Here is a 23591-nt window from a genome sequence, read left to right on the forward strand (position 1 = left end):
CTTCAAGAGCACTTGTCCACAATTTGGTGCTGTGCTCCAGTCTGAAAGGTAATAGAAGATCCATCGAGATCAATTTACCTTAGAAGAAGAACTGAATGAGCCCAGAACCCAAAACGTACAGGTTTGAAGGTAACATAACAAAAGCAAAGACTAAACTTGTGTCTTTCAAAATGATTTGATGTTATAGAAATTTTTGATTTGTGTTCTAACAGCTAAATATAAAAGAAGAAAGTGTTCATTTCAATGTTTATATCATTTACAAAGAATGAACAAACAGGCAAAGTATAGAACTCATATCACTTCTTGAAAGTAAACTCCGACAAATCAACGTTGACATGCTCAGTAATCTCTCTCTCTTCTATAACAGGACTAGCTACGTCAGCATGGGGATTATGACTATTGCTGTTGTCAGAATCTGTGATCCCACGGTGACTAGAGATATTCTGAGATTCAGGATCAAAGAATTGCTGATGTCCATGGCCGTGGCCGCCAAAATCAGAGAATCTAGGAGGAGAAGGAGAGGCAGTGGAGCTTGTTTGATCAAGGCCGTGGTTTTGAGAGTTTCCGCCAAAATCAGAGTATCTAGGAGGAGAAGGAGAGGCTGTGAAGCTGGTTTGTTGGTCAAGGCTGCGGTTACGATAGTTGTGGAGGAGATGCACCGGTGACATTCCATGTGTTGGTGTGGTGGGGCGACTTGAGTGAGGTGTGTTTGACCCTGAGTGTCCATGTTTGGTCTGTTTCTTGGCCGTGTGGTGCCATTTTTTCAATGCATTGGCTACCTTGTCGTTAAATATGGTCGGCCTCATTGAAGTTCCCATCTGCAGTTACGGTTTACTGTTAGAGAATCCTACATAGACTACTTGAGACCTCAGAATGAACTATATATTTATCAATCTAGTGCATTACGTACAGTTTGATTTTAAGTTTATAAAATGTCTAAACACTGTTGACATGATATCAAAAAAATTTATCCAAATTATGTGTATTATCGAGGCTAGAGTTTAATCGACTCACTACTAAAATGAAGATTAATCATATGGTATACTGTACATGATTGTATCAAACGTAAACTTTTAGCAATTTAGATTATATACCTGAGTCACAAGAGCATACAGAGGTAGAGTGATGTAGCTGCATAGAACTTGTATCAATACCCTGTCATATACAACAAGAACAAGTTTTGAGTAAAGAGATACAACACATACTTAATGTATAACTTCTTGAGGATGACAAAAAAAAAAACTTCTCGAGGAGTTAACAAACCCCATGGTGATCCTGATTGCAATATCTTCTGTTTTGTGGTGGAAGCAGTTCTTGAGTGTGAACTCGTACTGCAAAAGCAATACCAAAACCATAACCAATTATATTATTGAAAACACCATTTTAAATGATTTTTTTTCCAGAAAAGATGGGTTGTTCCTCACAGTGCTCCAAACGAAGAAAGCCAGTTGAAATGCATTCTGTAAGAAAAATACATAAAACTATACTTTTTAGAAAACCATAATTCAAAAATACATAAAAACATATATGATTAATTAAATTAGTTATACCGTGAAAAGAACCAAGTGAATGAGGAAGAGAATGAAACGAGGACGACCAAACCAAAAGAGATCATCACCCGGTTCAACCACAGGAGCTCCTTTAACCACATCTCCTTTATCTTGAATCCTCAATCCTAATTTCGATATTATCACTTGAAGTTTTGCTCCTACTATTAATATCACCTTAAATTCATTAAACAAACCAACCATATAGTTAATAGCATTAATCATATATGTTACATCACAACTTCATAACAAGACCAATTGAAAAGTTTGAAGTATTGTGTCTGCAATTACTTACAACCAAAGGGAGGAAAGGTAGCCAAAAATAGGAACCCCATCCTATTGTAATTTGAAAAGCAAACAGAAGTTTATGTCATTACTTAAATGAAATTTGCTTAACTACTTAAATGAAATTATAAAGAATTAGGACCAACCATGTGTATTAGTCAATATGAACAAGACAGCAATGCACCAAATCACTGGGCTGCAGTTCCATTCACACATAATAACTTATTTAATAAGAAATTTATAATATATCATGGAAAATTAGATAATTTAAAGAAAATATTAATGAGTTTGATTGAAATAAAGAAGGGACCAACCTTATACCGACAACAACTTTGAAATCTTCTTCCAAAGATCTTTGAATGTATTTTTGAAAATCAAAACGAGCTCCACTTCCTGCTGGCAAATGCGCCTGCACCCATTCAACAAGTTTTCAAATTAAAAATTCGATTCCGTAAATAAATAAATATATAGTAAAAGTAAACTTACCATTACGAAGCCATGTCTTAGAGTAAGATAATCCACTTTAGTCACTGATCCAAAGAACTGTCTAAAGAAACATGTCTGCATGCCCACAATTTATCCATTACTTTTTTGTAATTTAAAACCAAATTACAGGAATACATGAAGGAAAATTTGAGGAGAATATATAAATGAAAACTTACAATCCAGAGGGTAGAGGAAGACTTGCTCCATACATTCAAATGTCTACGTCCAAATGATGTGTCTCTTGCAAATCTGAACCTCTCTGGATCTACAATATTTAAAACAATCAATTGAATTTAAATGAATTAAATAAGAGGACAGAACACATATAATTACTTGAAAAGTGATGGTACTTTCCTGTGTTAAATTGTTCATTTATAAGTCAAACAAAAAGCCTGTTGTCATTGAATATTCTACTCATAAGTCTGATTATATAATTCAATTAAAAAAAATATACGAACGTGAGAGATCTCGATGAATAAACAAATCACAGTGATTTGACAAAAAAAAAAGAACAGATCACAGTTGAGAAGTGATCAACGATGTTTTATCGTTTTGCCAAAGTTAAACACCGACGAAAATATTTTATCCGAAAAATACTCGTTTTTGTTTTTGCTTTCTTTGATGATTACAGCCAAAAGAAGTTAATGGCGGTGAGATAATAGCTAATTAATATGTTAGTGCATACCATTGGCATATTGGTACTCAATTGTTTTGGTCTCTCTCTCCCACGATTTCCATTTCTTCATCTGCATATTTACATCACAAGATTAAAGACATACATAATTACATATGTATATGCACTTGTGAAAAAAGTACGGAAAATATCATGTACCTTGGTTTTTCCCAAAGCATAGGTTATAATGCAGTAGAGAATATGAAAAACAGCGAGCACGAAGATGAATATATGCAATTGGTGGATACCATATGCAGATACTAATGCTACTTTCCCCTGAAAATAGTAATTCACAACTAAAATAAATAAACACACTTATTTTCAAGCATAAAGAAAGAAAAAGATAAAAGTAATAATTAAAATATAAAACATGCCTTTTCTGCGCATTTGTCATAACCCTTGGTGGCTAAACTTCGACGAGGACTATAAAAGTCGTTGGAGTCATAGTCTTCAAGAATTTTGCGACCATCATCGATATAATCTTTACCATACTTAGTGCTCTCTTGGTGGCTACTACAAGGATGCCAAGTCGCAGCAATTCTTTCTGGGATACAAATTTGGGAGACTGGTGTTTGCAATACAACAAGTAGAAGCGATATGAATCCCAGTAGCATCAATTCTATTTTCACCACAAACCAAGAAGAAAAAACAAAAGTTAGTTTGGTAATTCAATTAGAAACATTGATCAGATTGTGATACAAAATGACATCCAAATTTATGATAAAATCTTTATAGAATAGTAAACTTGCCTGCTTTAACCTTTTCAAGAGCTTCATATAAAGCCTTTTTGTGCTTCTTTTTAAACCACTACACATATTAAGAATTTTTTTTAAAAGAAACGTCTATATTTGGATTTTCAAGTAAATAAAAAAGACAGATGATGTAATAAGTTTTGAAGGCTATATATAATGAAACTATCATTTGGCGAAGAGCAAAAAAGGAGAGAAATGAATACTTTGGATAATATAAAGATGGAAACATATAGGAAAAAATATATACGTACGTGACCAATAAAGTGCAAGAAATATTCGATCATGATAGAGATGAAAAGAAGAACGAAGCAAACAACAGCAACAGCCCATGTTGGTGTCTCCTCTAATGATCTCTCTTTTATTGCCATTACTTTCACAACTCAAAACTCTTAACTTCCGATATGTAGATCAGCTTTTAAAGTTTCACAAGTTTTATCTATAAGGAGAAAACGAGAAAGAAAGTTATATGGCTTTTGTTCCTGTTATGTCCATATATATATATATATATATATATATATATATATATACATGTTAAACTAAAACAAGATACATATATACATACATTCGCTGCTATTTCTCTACAAAGAGAATATAAGAAAGACAAGCACGTGAATGCCGCAATTATATATTTTTGTTAATTATTAGAAACTAAGGAAACGAAGACTTTTGACTTATTCAAAGAGGACTTGAGATGAAGATGTTTTACGAGTGCTGGGAAGCGGAATAAATCCGCTCACTTGATCTATCCTACTGTGCATTAGTAGTTTTTATCAAAAAAAAAATGATATGTATAATCTGTAAAAAAATTAGTGTACTTACATCCGTTTATTTGAATTTGTAGATAATCCGCGAGATCTGCATATCATAATTATTTTTTAAAAAATTAATAATTTTTTTAAAATATTATAAAATAAGGGGAAATACCTATTTAAAAATATATAAAATTTTAGTTAATATATCTATCTATCTATATATAATATAGTATTTCTATAAAAATTGATAAATAATAAAAATATTTTCATTTTTATAAAGTTTTTGGATTAATTGATATTTATATATATCTTATAAAATATATTAATTGGTATGTGGCACGTTTCAAAAAATATGCATCTGTCTCGTAAAAGAAATTTAATATAATTTGACCTGCATCAGTCAGTGGCCGAGCCTGGGAATTTTGATTAAAATTTTCAGCACTATTTAGGAGACTGGTATCGCCGTGTGAACGACCACTTTTAAACTCATACCCTTTTTTTTGTCAAACTTCTAAACTCATACCTTAACACGACTTTCAATTATAAAAATCAAATAAAATGTGCAGTCGTTGTGAAAGAGACAGAAAGTTTGTTGTGAGACTACATTCATCATGATTATATACATATGAATTTTACAAAGAAATTTGGCAGTTATTACGAATGACAATGTTTATATAAAAACCCTTTAACAAAAAAAAAAGTTTTTTATAACCAACAAAAAAATATCTTTCAACATATCAAATATGACTGAATGAGATTAATGAAAAAAATCTTTCAAAATCTTTTCAATTTTGGCAAGAAAAAGGGAAAAATTTTTTTCAAAAGAGAAATAAATCAAGGTGGTGTAGTCCAATGATACTTTGCGATTGGTAGATAACTCGTCATCCTGTAAATCAAAGCTAGGAAACAAAATCGTACCACCTACGGGAGACATCTACGTTTGTCAATAAGAAAAGTGGCCAACCATTAACGGGAGTAAAATTTGAAGTGGTCATGACTCATGAGCTAATTATCCCTTCTAATTAAATAGACTTTATAAAAGCCAGTAAATTACTTAATTCTTGTTTACCGTAAGATAATTACGTGATCTTTATAACGGGTTACACAAATAGTGTTATGACAAAATGAGTTACTTAACGTGAAAAATATTTTTGTTTGAGATTGACTAGTTAGATGATTAATGTTTCAAGGGTGCCATGCCAAGGATTCAAACCTCGGAAGTACCCTTTTGGCATGTCTTATTTAAAACTTCTGATAATTTTAAAGGTCAGTTCTAAGCTAAAGCTCATGAAATACGTGTATGGCCGGCTCTAAAAATTTTAAAGCAATAGATAATTTTAAAAATGTTTTGATAGTTTTTTCAAAACAAATGTTGGGGTTTAAGTAAATTATTTTTAAAATTTTAAGGGCCATAAGCGATGTTTAACTTTGACTGTGTTCATGTCTGATGTAGATTAGTTTACAAAAAAAATGTCTTATGTAGATTATACTGTTCACATGGATATAGTTGCGGACGGTAGAACTTCGTTCATAACAGTATACTAGGTTCTGAGGGTGTATTTTAAAACTGTTGTTAAAAAAATTTAAAATATGATGGATCGATCGTATATATTTTTACCATTTACCATTAATAAATGTTTAATATAATTTTATAGTTTATATGAAGCAAGTTTATTAATTTTTTTTTTTGAATTGTCATTTGTTTTAATTGTTTGTACATATATATATATATATAACAATAATGGTGAATTATCATTTATTTGTTTGTTTATATATCATTTATTTAATATGATAATTCATTTTTATGTCGAATATACATTTTTAGTTGTTAATAGATTATATAAATAGGGGTATTAGATGATATTTTGTTATAAAATTATACACATTTATTATATATATTTTCTTAAAAATAACGACTTTGTGCAATATATTATATTTTATAGTATAGATTAGATAAAATAGGTCAATCTATACTATTAAAGCAGAATCCCTATTAGGAATATGCCCTTACTTTTTAGAATTATTTACAATGCTATGCCATTTTCTTATTCAAAAATTTTAATTATTTTTGTCACTTATTAATCAACCAATCAGCTGCTCAAATTTAAATTATTTAGAAATCCCACACAAAACAGAAGCCCATCGAATCAAGTTACGATGACAAATTCAAGGCCCATAAAATCTATACATTTGGAGCTCATTAATATTAACTATACTAAACTTATACGACAAAAAAACTATACGACAAAGAGCTTTTTTGGGGTCAAATTGCTTATGCCTAATATATTATATAATATTCTGGTATACAAAAGCTATGACAAGTACTCAAGAAATCACTTTGCGATATTTACAATAACTACATCTCTCTCGATCAATAACCTGGAAGCTCTTTAGAGTTTATAATAAATCTATCAATTAAAGGTTTTCTAATGGTTATTTACATTGTTTTAAACAATATAAAAATATTAGGATTATATCATTTTCGTTTAAAGAATATTATCAGTATATTCTTTAACTAATACCGATTTCTAGCAAATCTTAACATGCTCATAATTTTATTTAAAAATACTTTCCAAAATTTAATGGATATTAAAATCCATGATCTTAACAACTTCATTATAGATTGATTGATGTCAATATGAATAATAATAATTCAGGCCGATTTTAATGTTATAGAAAATAATAAACCAACAAGAAGACGACCATATATATTTAAAAGAATTATATTTGAAATTTCTGGCGGGTTGGGTCCACAACCCGTTTAAATTATTTAAAAAAATTTTAAATTCATATATATATTAAAATTTTAAAAATATAAAATTAAAATAATATATTATATAAGTTTGAATAATGTATGTCAAAATACCTAAACTTTACATATAGATTGGTTTTGGTATGAATATTTGGATAAAAAACAATGATATTTCAAGTATTTTTGGTGTTTTGAGTATTTTTTAGCTAATTTAAACATTTACTTTTGGAAAATTTCAAATATAATACATATTTTGGATACTTTTTATATATTAAATTAAAATAATTAATATATTTAATTATATAAATCTATTTCGGATACATTCAGGTATCTGAAATATTTTGGTTCAGATCATATTCAGTTTCGGTTCTCTGAATACAAAATTTTTGAACTCATTCGGATATTTAATCTATTTCGGTTTGGTACTACTTTTCGGATTGGATTTTGTTTGGTTCTTCAAATTTGATTTTTTTGCCCAGCCCTAACCAAAATAGTCAAACTGAAACCAAATACAAATTCATAAATAACCAAACGGTTTCTAAATCTTAGCTTTAAAAAAAAAAAATTAAACCAGAACCAATTTTTTTTTTGGATTAAGCCGAAAATACTCCAGTGCTTTTAAAGCGCGGGTCAAAATCTAGTTGCTTTATTATTTTAAATTATATACACATTTTGGGGTTTTATATCAATCCATTGTACTAAATCCACCTAATCACACAAGTAGTATAAATGGACAATTATGATATAATAATAACAAACATGTGCTAACATAATTAATAAAAAAAATCGTGCAAGTCTAATTTGATAAGCAAATAGAGTTTTTCCAAGAAAAGGATTAGTTCTTTATAAATAGGTATGTGAAATATTGATTTTAAATGTAATTGGAATTTATGATTAAATCGACAGATTTCCATTTATTTGATAGTATATAGAGAGAGAATATTCCATAAATTAGGCAAGTGCAGATTTTTTTATTTTAAATATTGATATTATATTAATTAATGAGTGCTTAAATATAGAAACTGTTATTAATTAAAAGATCAGTGGCGTAAACTTGTAATATTAGAGGTGAAGTGGGGGTTAAATTTCATTTGTACTTCACTTTTAATAGATTAGATATTTAATGAGAATACGTGGAAGGCTACTGTATCTCACATTTAAAATAAATACAAAATTTTTTAAAAATAGGAAAGAAAATGTAGTCATGAAGTTTTCATATGAGGACTCATGAGAAGCCTGCTAGAATTACTAAAGCCACATGTCCATTTATTATCTATTTATTGATGATTTAAATCTTTTCAGAAATTTAAATTTAATTATATAAACTAATTGTATTAAAATAGTAATTTTGCTGAAATACTTGTTTTGAGATAACAATAAATCAATAATGTTGCTCTGAGAAGGTAAAACAGTTCCGTACATGATGTTCAGAAGGGGAATATACGTAATATTTTGTTCTGAAAAACGCTTGCGTACATATGATGATGTTTTAAAACTGTAGATCTTCATTTGGTTAAGAGGCAACTTCCCAAATAAATTTGTTTATATAACCCAACTTGGCCATTATAATTAATTACCTACTAAACCTTTAATACTTATTTGGATGATTAATACACAATATGTGAAATTGTTTTATATTTTCTCCCTCGATAATTTTTTCTTGAGGTTAAATATTTAGTCAAAACTATAATTGGAAGTACTTTAATCCGATCTAAATCGTGAATTGTTAAACTTAAACGAAACTGAAACTTGAAGTACTTTCGTTTGACTAAGATAAGAATTTCTTAAAGCAAAAGGGTCTGCCTTTCTTGATTAATTACATAAGATGATCAATTCGTTGTGCAAGGATTTTATACAAACGTAACTAAATAACGAGAAGGCACTCAGTAACGGTATTTAAAGTTTAAACATTATAGTGATTAAAATATATTTTTCTTACTTCTAATCTCGATGACATACCATACTAATACGATGTTATAACTGTCCCAACTCATATTTTCTTATGGGTTCGACAAATAGCAGCCCGTCTCGGAAACAAAATAGACCATATGAGTTAAAGAAAAACTGAGACCTATTTCTTTAAACAAGTGTAATTTAAGAAAAACATAGACTCTAATTTAGGCAAAAAATTATAAACTGCATTAGACTTTCTGCAAATGCATGCCCAGCACATTTACATGGCCGGGCCAAACAAATAATATTTAACTTATATTTAGTTTTTGATTTCATATGGAAAAAACAGAGTAAGTGTTCCGGATCAAACAGATCGAACGAAACAAGAGTAAATAAAACGGTACAAGTGTTGATCAAACAGATTTAGTGATCCAAAACATATGTTTGAAGGATAAAAGTATACAAAATGGTTTAAAATACTGTATAAATTTAAAATAGTTTATATAATTTTACATTACTACTTATTTTCATAATTAAATTAGATTTTGTAAAAAATATAAATTTTATTTAAAATATAATAGAAAATTACTTCATATGTATAAATATTTTCTGTTTTGTGTTAACTATATCTAATTTTGGATAAAATAGTATAATATTTTTGAATTTTAATATTATCTAGCACATAATTTTTTTAAAAAATATTTAAAGACTTTTCTAAAAGAAAATAATAAAATATATATAGTCAATATGATTAGAGGTGGGCATTCAGATTTTGTTTGGGTCTATTTTAGTTTTGGATATTCAGATTTAGATATTTAAGTTTCATTTTAGTATATATAAATTTTGGTTCTGGTTTGGTTCAGATTTTTTTGCATGTATGATTCAGTTCATGTACCATTTAAATTGTATTACAAACTAAAAACAAATCCAAATATACTTTAAGATATTCAAAATACAAAAAGAAATGGGTTGATAAACCTCGTCAAATTAAACTAACTCATAATTAAATTTAAATTAAGACTAGAAATTTTGGTTGGCTCGGTTCAAATAAATTACAGAATTAAAAATAAAAGACATAAATGAGAATATAAATTTGAGTTTGAATAATTTTATAAATAAAAATAATTTACTTAAAAAATAAAAACAAAAGCAAAGAACTGATGGCGGCACCTCGAAAATTGTAGAGTACCTACGGTAGTTAGTAATCCATAATTTTTGTTTACCAATTTGGACCATATGCAGTTTATTGTTAAATAAAGTGAATTAATCTACAGCTAAAAATAAAATGCCGAATAACAAACCGGGGTGCGGTTTGCACGCCTATATGTATATCTTTCGTTATTTAGCTATATCCTATTCAAATTTTTAGTCAATCTTTTTCGTGCGCAAATAATACTTTTATTATTAGAGGTTTAAATCCGACGGTCAACCTAAATTTAATGAATAGCATAAAAATTGAGGTCTATGCTATCAATTTTCAAAAATTGCAATATAGTCTTTGCAAGAGACTTGTCATGAGTTTGATGCTATCAATTTTCAAAAAGGTTTTTTTTTTTAATTTTTCTCATCAGTAAAGAGAAAATTAATTAAGAAAACGCATTTATCTTATTTTCTTTTAAAAATTTCTACAAACTCTAAAACCCATAATCAATTATTTTTCTTTACACTTTTCATATTTTTGTTATTTAGTCTACTTATTCAGAATTGACTCACTTGATAGAAAAAACGGTTTTGGGCAGCTTTTTGTACAAAATTATTATAAGCATTTCTTATAGAAAATAACTATAAACATAAATTTTACAGGTAAGGAAATAAAATAAGATAAAAAATGAAAACATGGTTTTCTATAAGAAATTTATTACAAAACATGGAAACAATTGTTAGTTGCTAAAATAATTTGGATAAATAAAAAGATTTTCCCTACACATCTTAGATGAGAAAAATATATTTGTTATGTGATTCTCTCACACTAAATTATAATAATTTTTTATTTATTTTAGATATATAGTCATAATCTTACAAAACTTATCGCTTGGGGCAGCTGTAAGTGTTGGCAAAGCTCAGTAAAATACGATAGATTAATCCAACAATAATCATTGGTTTCTAATATGAAAATTAAAACTGATATCTCTTAGAGCCTTTTTTGTAAAATAACACTAAATCAATGGAAATGTAAGAGGCATACATCGTAAATCAAGGGACAAATTTTGTATTGACAACGACGAAGGAGATTTGGGGTTCAGAGATCTTTCGGATTTCAATACAGCTATGTTAGGAAAACAATTTTGGCGTTTTATTGAGAAACCTAATTCATTATTTTTTCGTGTCTTCAAAAGACGGTATTTCAGGAATGCTTCATCCCTGGAACCGGTTCGTTCATACTCTCCTTCCTACATATAGCGTAGTATTGTATTTGGTAGATCTATGGTTAGCAAATAACTAATCAAAAGGGTAGGATCATGATCATCTATATCAGTATGAAACGATCATTGGCTCCCAACCATTCGCCCGAGATCAACAAAAAGTAGTCAACAAAATCTCTACCTATATCTCACTGTGGATTCTTTCATCAATTCAAAATCACTCACATGAAATTCTCAAGTAATTCGGTAATTGGTGGAACCAGAGGATGCAAAGATCATAGAAAGTATACCTTTAAGTAGACATCGACTGATTGATCAAGATGGATGGCATTTTACCATTAATGAGAAATATACCGTAAAATCAGGTTATCAGTTGGAACGAGTATAACCAGACAGAGAAAAATCGCTGGCGTTATATTGACCTACGATCAACCCGTTAAAAGCTTACTCTTGGAATATTCGCTGCCCACCAAAAATAAACATTTTCTTTGGCAGTTGGTATCGAGTTGTATATCAGTAAAGAAAAAATTGCGGAGCAGGGGTATGCAAGGTGATATTCAGTATGCAAGATGTGGAGCTAGTGCGGAATCAATTAAACGTGTGTTTTTTGAATGTCCTCCAGCGGTTCAAGTCTGGGCTTCTCTGAGATCCCATTAAATCCACACACTTTTCCTTCTAGGGCACTGTTCACAAACATAGATTATCTATATTGGAGGGCATCCCCGTATATAGATGATCATCAATTTGCATGGATTTTATGGTACATTTGGAAGGGACAAAATAATAAAGTTTTTAGTAATATTGATATTGATCCTAGATATATCCTGAAATTGGCAAAGATTGAATCTTTATTATGGGCAGAGACTCATGCCTCAGCCACAAGTGGAATAGCCCAATTGCGAGAAATAGAAGAAATAAGTTTACCGTCAATTCTGGGCCGCTTGTGTTTTACGGATGGATCATGGAAAGAGAAATATTTATTCTCGGGACAGGGCTGGTACATCACGCTACCAGGTTTTGAGGGACTAATGGGAGCAAGGAACACAAGAGCAAGTATTTCGCCTTTACACTCGGAGATGGAAGTCCTCATATGGGCAATGAAAGTATGAAGAACTTACGTCAATACAATGTTACTTTTGCGACAGATTGTATTCAATTGGCGAGGATGGTTTCTGCACCAGAGGAATGACTGGCCTTTGTGAATTATTTGGATGACATCAAGATTCTTTAAGGAAGTTTTACTCACTAAGAGATCATTAATATTCCCCAAACGCTGAATACAAAGGCGAACAACTTGGCGCGGAGTGCCATGAAGCAAACGTCTTTCATTATTCATATGGATGATGAGTTACCAGTTTGGTTTGCAGAGTTTTCATAGAATTTGTTCAAGTTGACGACAAAAAAACACTGAATCAATGTTGTTCTCTGCCACCGTGCATCTCTTCGCCACAAAATCGGCAAAGTTTTATGAGTTCTCGAAAATAACTTTTATCAATATAGTTATGGTTGGAACTTCAATCTTCAATATTTCTCTACGATCTTTTTTATGCACCAATCCTTTATTTCTTATGTATTAATTGAGAAGCATTACAATATTTTTTGGTAGACATATGTCATCACTGGAACGATTTTTAGAATCTTTAGAAAATATGTTGGTATATCTAAACATATATTATATTTTTTATTAAACTAACTATCAAATTAATTAGTAGTATATAAATGAATATTCTATGTTCTTTCCTTAAATAAAAGTTACGGAATTACCTTATATGATAACATATATATGAAAATTAATGATTATGAATAATAAAAATTTGATAACAATTTTTGTATCTTCCCTCCTTTTTGTTTAATTTTATATTTTTTATAAGAAAATTAAACAATTACATTAACCATATAATAAAAAAATATTTTTTTCTTATATATTATATTTTGAATTTTTAAAACGACCATAAATTACTTAAAATGTCTTTTCTGATCAATGGCTTAATATTTTTTTTTTGTTATAATAAGATATAGATGATCATAAAATCGTATGAATATGAAGTCTCATTTGATGCATATTAAACATATATATCTATTTTAATATTTGTTTAAATTAAACTATATACCATATAGAAATACATAAATATGTTAATTTGAAATTTTGCATTGAAAAAATATTGAAGCCTTAATATCTTAATTTTGAAATTTGCATTGAAAAAATCTCACATTGAAATTTTGTGATTAATGGTTTAAATTTTTGTAACAGCAAATATACAAATGTTAATAAAATCATATGAGTAGAAAGTCTTAATAATAAATATTTATATTAAAATATACTATATATCTATGTAAATATCTGTGAATTTTAATTATATACCATATAAAATAAATAAAATGATTGTTTTGATTTATTTATCAAAAAAAATATTGTAAATAAACAAGAGTTATTGAATCATGATTTGTTTCTATAAAGTTATTCACAGCTTGTTTTAGGTAACTGAGTCATATCAGTTCTTGATTTAGGTATTATTGTACAATTTTAAGAGATAGATGTCCACTTCATCTATCTCTTGTGGAAGAAACATGGAGCCAGCAACCTCAGGAGTCAGTCCTTACGAAAATCTGTCGGGTTAGAACGAAGATAGTGGAGTGGACAAAACTTCAGAACCAGAACAGCAGAGAGCTTATCCAGTCTACACAAGAACAACTTGAAGCTGCATTATCGGATACTATACCAAACGCAGGTCTCATTGACTCGCTACAAGCGGTGCTTAGTGCAGCTTATGCGGATGAGGAACAATACTGGCGGCAACGAAGCCGCATCCAATGGCTAAGCTGCGGTGATAGGAACTCCACCTTTTTTCACTCGGTTACAAGAGGGCGCAGAGCACAAAATAAATTTGCTGTCATAGAAGATGCTACCGGTAACGCGTTTGTGGAAGAGAGACAAATTGTGCAAACCATAGCAAACTATTACCAAGATATCTTCTCCTCTCGTTCAGTTGGAGACCTAAGTGTTGTCCAGGAAGCTCTCAGCCCCAAGGTCTCTCCGGAAATGAACCAAGCTCTCATTGCATTACCTACCGACCTGGAAATCAGAGCTGCTGTCTTTTCTATTAATGCGGATAAAGCTCCGGGGCCTGATGGGTTCTCAGCGGGTTTCTACCAGTCCATTTGGGATATCATTGGCGACGATATCTCAAGAGATATCAGGGGCTTCTTCTCTTCCGGCGAGATTCATAGGCGCCAAAATGAACACATGTACGCTTCATACCAAAGATCTCTGGACCAAGGAAGGTAGCGGACTATAGACCCATTGCCTTGTGCAACACTCATTACAAGATCATCGCTAAGATTCTCACCAAGCGACTTCAGCCCATTCTCTCACATCTCATCTCAGAACATCAGTCGGCTTTTGTTCCAGGTCGGGCAATTTCCGACAATGTACTTATTACCCATGAGATTCTCTATTATCTCCGTACGTCGGCTGCCCGACAAAGATGCTCAATGGCGGTAAAAACCGACATGAGCAAGGCGTACGATAGGATTGAATGGGATTTTCTCTGAGAGGTGCTGACACAACTTGGGTTCCACAGTGTGTGGATTTCTTGGATTATGGAATGCGTATCTTCGGTCTCATACGCTTTTCTCATAAACAGTGCACCACAGGGCAATGTCGCTCCGACGAGAGGACTCCGGCAGGGCGATCCCTTGTCCCCTTACCTCTTTATCCTGTGTACCGAGGTATTATCTGGCTTATGCAACAGTGCACAAGAACATGGAGAGCTAACGGGCGTTAAGGTAGCTCGCGGAAGCCCCCCGATCAACCATCTATTGTTCGCCGACGATACCATGTTCTTCTGCAGATCAGACCGGGCTTGCTGTGAGACACTCGTGAAGATCCTTAACCGGTATGAGCTAGCCTCGGGTCAGTGCATAAACCGTAATAAGTCAGCCATCACCTTCTCGTCAAAAACACTACCGTCAACAAAGCACAACGTTAAGACGGCCTTGGGGATTGGACAGGAAGGCGGTATTGGCAAATACCTTGGGTTACCGGAGCACTTTGGAAGGAAGAAGAGAGACATCTTCTCCTCTATTGTTGATCGTATCAGACAAAAAGCCCACGGGTGGACCAATCGATTCCTCTCGGGAGCGGGAAAGTTGGTTCTTCTAAAAACTGTGTTGACAGCCATGCCAGCTTATACTATGTCATGCTTTAAGCTGCCGGTATCGTTGTGTAAACATATCCAATCGGTGCTGACACGCTTCTGGTGGGACCTTAAGCCGGAACACAAACGACTATGTTGGGTTTCTTGGGATAAACTCACCTTGCCCAAGTCAGTGGGAGGACTCGGGTTTAGAGATATCGAGCACTTCAATGATGCGTTATTGGCTAAGTTAGCGTGGCATCTTTTGAAAAACCCAGCCTCCCTGTTGGGAAAGACCTTGCTCGGGAAATACTGCCATTCCTCAAGCCTCCTTGATTGTCCCACAAGTGGAGCTATGTCTCACGGCTGGCGTGGTATATTGGCAGGCCGAGAAGTTCTAAAGCTAGGTGTTGGATGGGCCATAGGAGATGGGAAAGAAGTTAATCTTTGGGAGGAGAACTGGCTATCAACATAAGATATGCAGCGCCCGATCGGTCCTCCTCCCTTTGACGCTCAAGAACTAACGGTTCACGACCTCTTACACCATGACTCGGGTGATTGGAACTTGGAAGCTATCCGATCTCACTTACCGCAGTATGAGGAGACGATTCGCCTGATTCACCCAAGCTCATACAATATGGAAGATGCTCTTGTCTGGCTACCTGGTAAGACAGGAAGCTACACAACAAAGTCTGGATACGCCCTGGCCAAGATCGCACGAGATCAAGATAGACTGCAACCGGTTACAAGCCAGGTTAACCAGTTTGGCTGGCGATCGTGTGTCTGGAATATAGAAACCGCCCCGAAGCTTAATGTATTTCTATGGAGACTGGCCAACAAGGCCCTCCCGGTGGGTGCAGCATTAGCTCGTAGAGGTATCCAAGCTACAACAACATGCAAGCGTTGTAACGCCATTGAGAGTGAAATCCACACCTTTTTTCACTGCCCCTTTGCGAAAAAAATCTGGGATCTCCTTCCGGCATTACACAAACCGTGCAACACTACCTCTACAATTTTGAGCCTCATGGAGAACGGTAAAAGGATGATCTCCCTCCCACCAACAGGTATCTTGAAGCCTCTGTTTCCTTGGATATTATGGAACTTATGGACAAGTAGAAATCAGCTCCTGTTTGAAGATAGAAAGTTCTCTGAAGAAGAAGTCCTAAACAAGGCTATTAGGGACGCCAAAGAATGGTGCCAGGCGCAGCCATGCGTGGTGAAACAGCCTCCCGTCCGGCCATCAGTGAAACCTAGCGGTACTTCACCCTCCACTCTAGACTGCTATACAGATGGGGCCTGAGATTCGACATCAAAAACAGGTGGAATGGGCTGGATCTTCAAAGATCGTTCAGGTACGGTTAGTCTCCAAGGTGCAAGTTCAAAGAGATATGTTGGGTCCGCTTTAATGGCGGAGGCTCTAGCTCTGAAAGCTGCACTAGAAGCGGCAAACCAACATGGTCTTATCGATCTGAGGTGTTTCTCAGACTCTCGTAGTCTAGTCTCTCTGCTCACAACGGACTCGTCCACAGTTGAGCTCCAAGGGATCCTCCACGACATCCGCGTGTTGAGTAGTTCTCGTACATCTATCTCCTTTTGTTTTATTGGCCGGTCGGAGAATGTTTTGGCCGACGGGTTAGCAAAGTCTGCCCTTCGTTTATGCTTGAACTCTCCTGTTGTCAAATAACCTTTTCTATTTTGAATGAATGAAGTATGATTTGAACAAAAAAAAAAAAAAAAAAAAAAGAGGAAGAAATCAACTTTAGTTTCTACATCATTTTTCAATGTAGCATCAAATTCGCCTTTAGTTTCTAAATATATAGCCTTATGGGTTTTAATCAATAAATTACGATGTCTTAAACTCTTTTTACAAAAAATAAATAAATTATGGTGTCTTATATATATAGATATATCCTTGGTATGAAATAAATGTATTTTATATGTAAATACATATACTATATAATAGATATTTTATAAAATGCTTTACTCCGGGCAAAACGCGGATCGTCGTCTAGTTGATTATATTAAAACTTCAAAACCTAATAGAATTAAACGATTTTATTTAGAGGTAAATCTGAGGAGAAGGCGAATAACGAAAAGAATACAACAAAACAGAAGATAGATGTGTTAAAAATGTGGAAAGACCCTGTAGAAAAATTTCACTGTTGCTCAAAAGAACAAATGATAGTCGAAGTGATCAAAGTTGAAATGCCAACTTCACTGTTCAATAATTCTCTAAGTTAAAAATGGACCGTTTCGTCAGACAATAAAATTGATCAATTGAATAATTTGTATTTTACATATCGATGGTTGGAGTCAACTAAATTCATATATATTGACGTTGTCGTTGCCATTCATTGAATTGTATGGATCTAAGTTCTTAAGTTCCATGATCGTTTGTTTTGCCATTTCTTGTATCTTTCTTTCATATTCTTTTTTTTTATTGTAACAGTGTTTCTTTCATATTCTTCTTTTTTCTTTTTCTTTTTCCATCCTTGTTGTAAAGGTACTCTGAGAAGAAGAAACATGAATGAAATATTATTAAAAAAAAGTTCTTAAGTTCCTACGCGTTGACCCTCTTTCGTAAGGTCGCGGTGTAGAATCATGTGTCCATCTTGCTTTGACCCATAGTTCCAAATTTTCAGTCTTATAAACGGTCTCAAGTGGTTTTTTCTTTGAATTTTATTACTTGTCCACATCATCATCCACTATAAAATTTTTTTTTTGGCAAGTTGGACAAATAACAATAAATATTAAATAATATTCTATTCACATTTTATTTGTGCATATATGTACATAGGTTAACAGATTTAATTTTCTGTAAGTAGAAAAAAATCCCTAGATAATAGTCAATTATTTTCAAAAAAATAGTATACAATTCTTCTTACGTAATTGGAATTATATATAGGTAGACTTACTTAGCTAGACTATATTAAGTAACACCACTTAGGCAGGACTGAGACGGATCCGGATATCCGGGAAATTTAGGATATCCGGATCCGGATCTGTGGATTTAATATTCGGATCCGAATTCGGATATCCGCCTCTATATTCTATTATCCGCGGATATCCGGATCCGGATCTCCGGATCCGCAAAAATAATTAAAAATAATAATTTTTTTTTAAAAACTAAAATTTTTAAAATAATACATAAATGAAATATTTATACAAGATTTATAAATATATATATATATATGTCTATAATATTGTAAAAACTAAAATATAATATTACAAAATTAATTTATGTATAAATATTATTATATAAAATATAAATATTAATGAAATTTAAAAAGTTAATGTGTTTTAAAAGTACGGATCCGGATCCGGATATCCGGACCTAAAAATTAAGATATCCGAATCCGGTTTGGACGGATCCAAGATTTTACTATCCGGATTCGGATCCGGACACCCCAGATATCCCATTTTCGGAGCGGATCCGAAACGGATTTCGGATCGAATCCGGATCTCGGATAATAAGTCTCAGGCTTAACACCACTCGACAGTTTCATAATTTAAATTTTGGTTATTCCTGTTTGTCTATCCGTTAAGTTTCCTCGAAGACAAACATAATTTAGCAAGTTTCTTATCCTAGAACAACAAAATTTGGAATGAAGTTTCCTTTTGACGATATTAAACATGCTCAATTACACAATCTTGTGTTACTATTGACTATGTAGATATTTAAAATTTGGTGCATTAGCAAGAGCATCTCCAACGACACTCTTTATTTTAAAGCAGAGACCTACATAAATTAAATGGATAAAATGGTGGTTCTCCAAAGATGGCCCTTATATTTTCTTTAAATTTTTATATATATTATATTTTAGTCTTCAACAGTATAATAATTAAATATCATCATTAAACTTTCAAAAATGAATAAAACATACTATTTGATAGATATTAAAATAAAATATTTTTGAAAAAAATATAATAATATGTAGTCAAATATAACTCTAAATGATATAAAAATGTTAATAATGTATTTTTAATTGAAATAGTTTTAAAAAACTATAATGATAAGTACTAAAATATAATATATAAAAAGTTATTATGCAAATGTGAGACATATATAACTGTAAGGACTAAAGTGAAAAATGAATAGTGTTTAAAAGATTTGAATAGTGACTCTTTATATTTGAAGGTGTACTGTTCACCCCTTTAAAAAATAAAGGGATAAATGGCTGTTGGAATACAAAACTCTTTAAAAATAAAGGGATAAAGGACTGTTGGAGATGCTCTAAAAAGTACATATTTGATGGATCGGACGGTATATCTTTAAAATTAAGAAAATTGTTCTAATAGATTAGAGTTTCTATTTTAAAATATTATATTTTGAAATTATATAAATATGAGTATAATAAATAATAAAGTATTTATTCACATAATAAATTTACAATCCTAAACAGATATTTGTCTCAATTATATATTTTTATGTTTTTTTTCTTTTCCATATTTAATTCACGTTTATTCACAACACAAAATTACGAAAAAAGTTATTATAAGGAAAAATAATAATATATATTAATATATAAGTTATTCATTCGAAGCTAGATTACTAACGGAAAATAGAAACTATTTTTCAATTTATTATGCTAGTACAAAATATTTTTGATTATCTGTTATAATTTTCAAAATAATAATTTTTATTATAGATATTATGTTTTGTATTTATATATTTGTGTTTTTATAGAATATCTAATCAATTAAATTAGAGTTCTATGACTTTTTTATGTGTGATTTTTTATTTGGACCATTCCTTAATTTTGTTTATCATCAAATTGAACATAATTTAATTACAATACCTTTTAATATCTTAATCTTTTATTTGAAATACAAATAAACAGCCTTCCTTATAAAGTTTTAATAACAAAATCTTTTAAAATCTATTTACAATTTATCCGTAATTAATTAATTTAAATTATGATTATCATTAAAATATAATTTAAAATCTAATCAATTAAATTAGAGTTCTGTGACTTTTTTTATGTGTGATTGTTTATTTGGACCATTCCTTAATTTTTTTAATTAAATTACACATAATTTATTTACAATATTTTTAATATCTTAATCTTTTATTTGAAATACAAATAAACAACTTTCTTTATAAAGTTCAAATAACAAAATATTTAATAATCTATTTACAAAATATTTTTGTAATTAATTTATTTAAATTCTGATTATTATTAAAATATAATTAAAAATTAAAATTAATTCAGTTTTGATTTAAAAATTAAAATTAAAATCACATAAAATATTTTAACTATATTCTACTGATAATTGAAATTTAAATTAATTGCTTTTTGGAAATAAATTTTAAAAATATTTTTTTATAATTTTTTAAAAATATTCATTTGTATTTAAAATAAATAATTAATATTAAAATATATCCAATATATTAAATTAGAGTCATATTTTGGACTTCATATGTTATATTTTAATTTTGAACTATCAAACACGAGTTAAATTTTATTATATAGAATATTTATAAAATATCTTAAGCCATTTAAAACTGGATGGAAAATTAAGATTAAGATTAATAGTTTAGGATGACTCATTTAGAGTTAGAACTGGTCTCGACTTTTGGTTGACACTTCATATACAAGGATTTATATTCGGCTTTCAGATCCCAGTAACGAACAACAATCTTTCTAGAAGATAGAAAAGACAAACTCAAAAAAACTATTGAACAAATAAATGTTTAAAATGAAACTTAGCCGCGCATGGCGCAGATTCTATTCTATTAACTGTTTATTAAAAAGTATTTTAAATCTATTTAGAGCAAGTTTAAAATATCTTAAAATAATTTTGAATCTTGATTTAAATATTGTAACTGGATGTTATTTCCAGAATATGAAAGATTTCGGCAATATACTAAATTAATATGTAAGAATTCATCATTCATTATTGGGAAATTAGACCATATAACCACACAAAAAAAAGCATAATTCACGTACTAACCATTTACCCTACCAGACATATACACGCCGTTACATATACATATTAATACTGTAATACTCCTTGCATCAACCGGTGCAACCTGCTAAAAAAAATTAAAAAAATTAATTATTAACCCCCAAAAGTAAATCGTGGTTACCGTCGATGGTTTGCTCCATCTCTTCGAGCCAACTGTTTTGTTCCACATCGTCGCCAGCGTAGGGTCGTCAACCTTCTCTGAGTTTATTCCTTCTGAAATCCTCCACCGCCACCATCGTCCCCAATTCTGAAATTGATTGCGAAAAGACGTCGTTACAGATCCAAGCGGATCGAAGGAGCAATCCGAACCTCTTTCCCTTCACATCGGCGCTTCGTCTCACATCGCTGCTTCGTTGTTACAATACTTTTCTTTTGTCTCTGTGAATTATCTAAAGTTGATCGGAGAAGATGAATATTTTTTGTTATTGTGTTCTATTCTATTATATGTATATAGAATAGAATGTAAAACAATCTGTATTTATATTTTATTGTGCGATATATTCTGTTACTATACTATTTTAGCAAGTTCCATTCCATTTGACGGTTACTAAAAAGATAACTATTTTGTTAAGAAATATAGTTTTAGAAATATAGTTTGTAATTTTCTCAAGTTCTTACTATCATTACTTGTTTTTGAACCTATAAAAATTGTACTATGATCGTTACATAATATTATGTACTTTTTAGATTTTAACATTTGGGTTTAGGGTTTATATTTGGGTTTGAGTTTAGTGATTAGAGTTAAGAGTATAATATTTAAAAGGTGAGGGATATGGTTAGGGTTATCATTAACTTCTTCCATGCAATCATATACATTTCATAATTTCACCAATATGTATTATGTTATTAATCTTCTTCCATTCTATTTGAGTTGATGGTTTGTATATGAGTTTAGGGTTAATATTTGGGTAAGGGTTTAATGATTAGATTTTAGGATTTAGTATTTAGAAGGTGAAGGAGTATGGTTGAAGTCAGCAATAACTTCTTCCATGCAATTATAGATATTTTATAATTTCACAAATATGTACTATGTTATTTATTTTGTCTAATTCTATTTGGATTTTGTGTGTTTGGAGTTATGGTTTATATTTGGGTTTATGGTTTAAATTTGGGTTTAGGCTTTACTGATTAGAGTTTAGGGTTTAGTATAAAGGTCGGATGGAATTCAAATAAGGTTTAGTATCTAAGGTTTAGTATCTAAAGATTGGGTTTGAAATATGCTTATATTTAAGGGTCGTAGATAAAATTATAATTTTATACTATTTCGGTGATATATAATAGAATTCAGTGGATATGTATGTGGTCAATAAAAATATATGTGGATGACTCTTCCTTCTAGTGGCCACGTTATTCTTTTCCACCATTTTACATGGTACCTGCAAAAATAAAAGATAAAACCGGATACTTTATGGTATAAATTTTAGATCACTAAAAGAAAACACATGCTTAACGACGAAAATTAACGAGGGAAAACAATCCTCGTAAATTTGCGTCGAGTTTACGACGAATTTACGTGAAAAACTAAAGTCATCGTTATTTCCTCGTAACATAACGACAAAACTGTTTCGTCGTAAAGTGGATGTAATTTTACAAGTATTTTACGAGGAAAAACTATTTCCTCGTAAATACGACGTAAACTTTGCGTGGTATTTACGAGGGAATAGTTTACGTGTATTTAGCGAGGAAATTTTTGAATCCACCAACTTTATAGGTGTTACACGTTTTTTTTGCCCACCTAATTAATTTTCTTCGTAAATTCATAGCAAAATTACAACTACCAGATTCGAATTTTCCTATAAATATGGATGTTTGAACATCATTTTAAACACACCAACAACAAAAAACGTGAAAGAAAAAAAATGGCTGGCCCCGGGACTATTTACGAGTTGCAGAAGTGGATGTATATGCATAGAGATGCTAACGGGAGAGTGACGAAAGAATACCTTGCGGGTCTGGAGACATTTATGCATCAAGCAGATTCA

At 31.1% G+C, this 23591-nt stretch overlaps 1 protein-coding gene across 1 annotated transcript; it reads right to left on the reverse strand.

The window, feature by feature from the left end:
* Positions 1-219: 219 nt before the first annotated feature.
* Positions 220-4217, reverse strand: LOC106435715 (MLO-like protein 12). The gene is made up of 15 exons (XM_013876625.3): positions 3995-4217; positions 3741-3798; positions 3366-3610; positions 3151-3267; positions 3004-3064; positions 2495-2583; positions 2319-2393; positions 2147-2241; positions 1979-2028; positions 1843-1883; positions 1551-1724; positions 1425-1460; positions 1264-1331; positions 1095-1155; positions 220-818 (listed from the first exon to the last, which is right to left on the reverse strand). Exons 1-15 carry the CDS (start codon positions 4109-4111, stop codon positions 297-299), a joined length of 1809 nt encoding a protein of 602 aa, XP_013732079.1. The 5' UTR covers positions 4112-4217; the 3' UTR covers positions 220-296.
* Between the last annotated feature and the right edge of the window lie 19374 nt (positions 4218-23591).

This window comes from Brassica napus, chromosome C3, assembly GCF_020379485.1.
Source record: "Brassica napus cultivar Da-Ae chromosome C3, Da-Ae, whole genome shotgun sequence".
NCBI classification, from domain to species: domain Eukaryota; kingdom Viridiplantae; phylum Streptophyta; class Magnoliopsida; order Brassicales; family Brassicaceae; genus Brassica; species Brassica napus.

Coding starts and splice junctions, on each gene's coding strand:
- LOC106435715 (XM_013876625.3), bottom strand. CDS start 4,111: ATGGCAATAAAAGAGAGATCATTAGAGGAGACACCAACATGGGCTGTT. Junction 2,029..2,146: donor AAAGTTGTTGTCGGTATAAG/GTTGGTCCCTTC, acceptor ATGGAACTGCAG/CCCAGTGATTTGGTGCATTG. Junction 1,156..1,263: donor GCAATCAGGATCACCATGGG/GTTTGTTAACTC, acceptor TGTATATGACAG/GGTATTGATACAAGTTCTAT.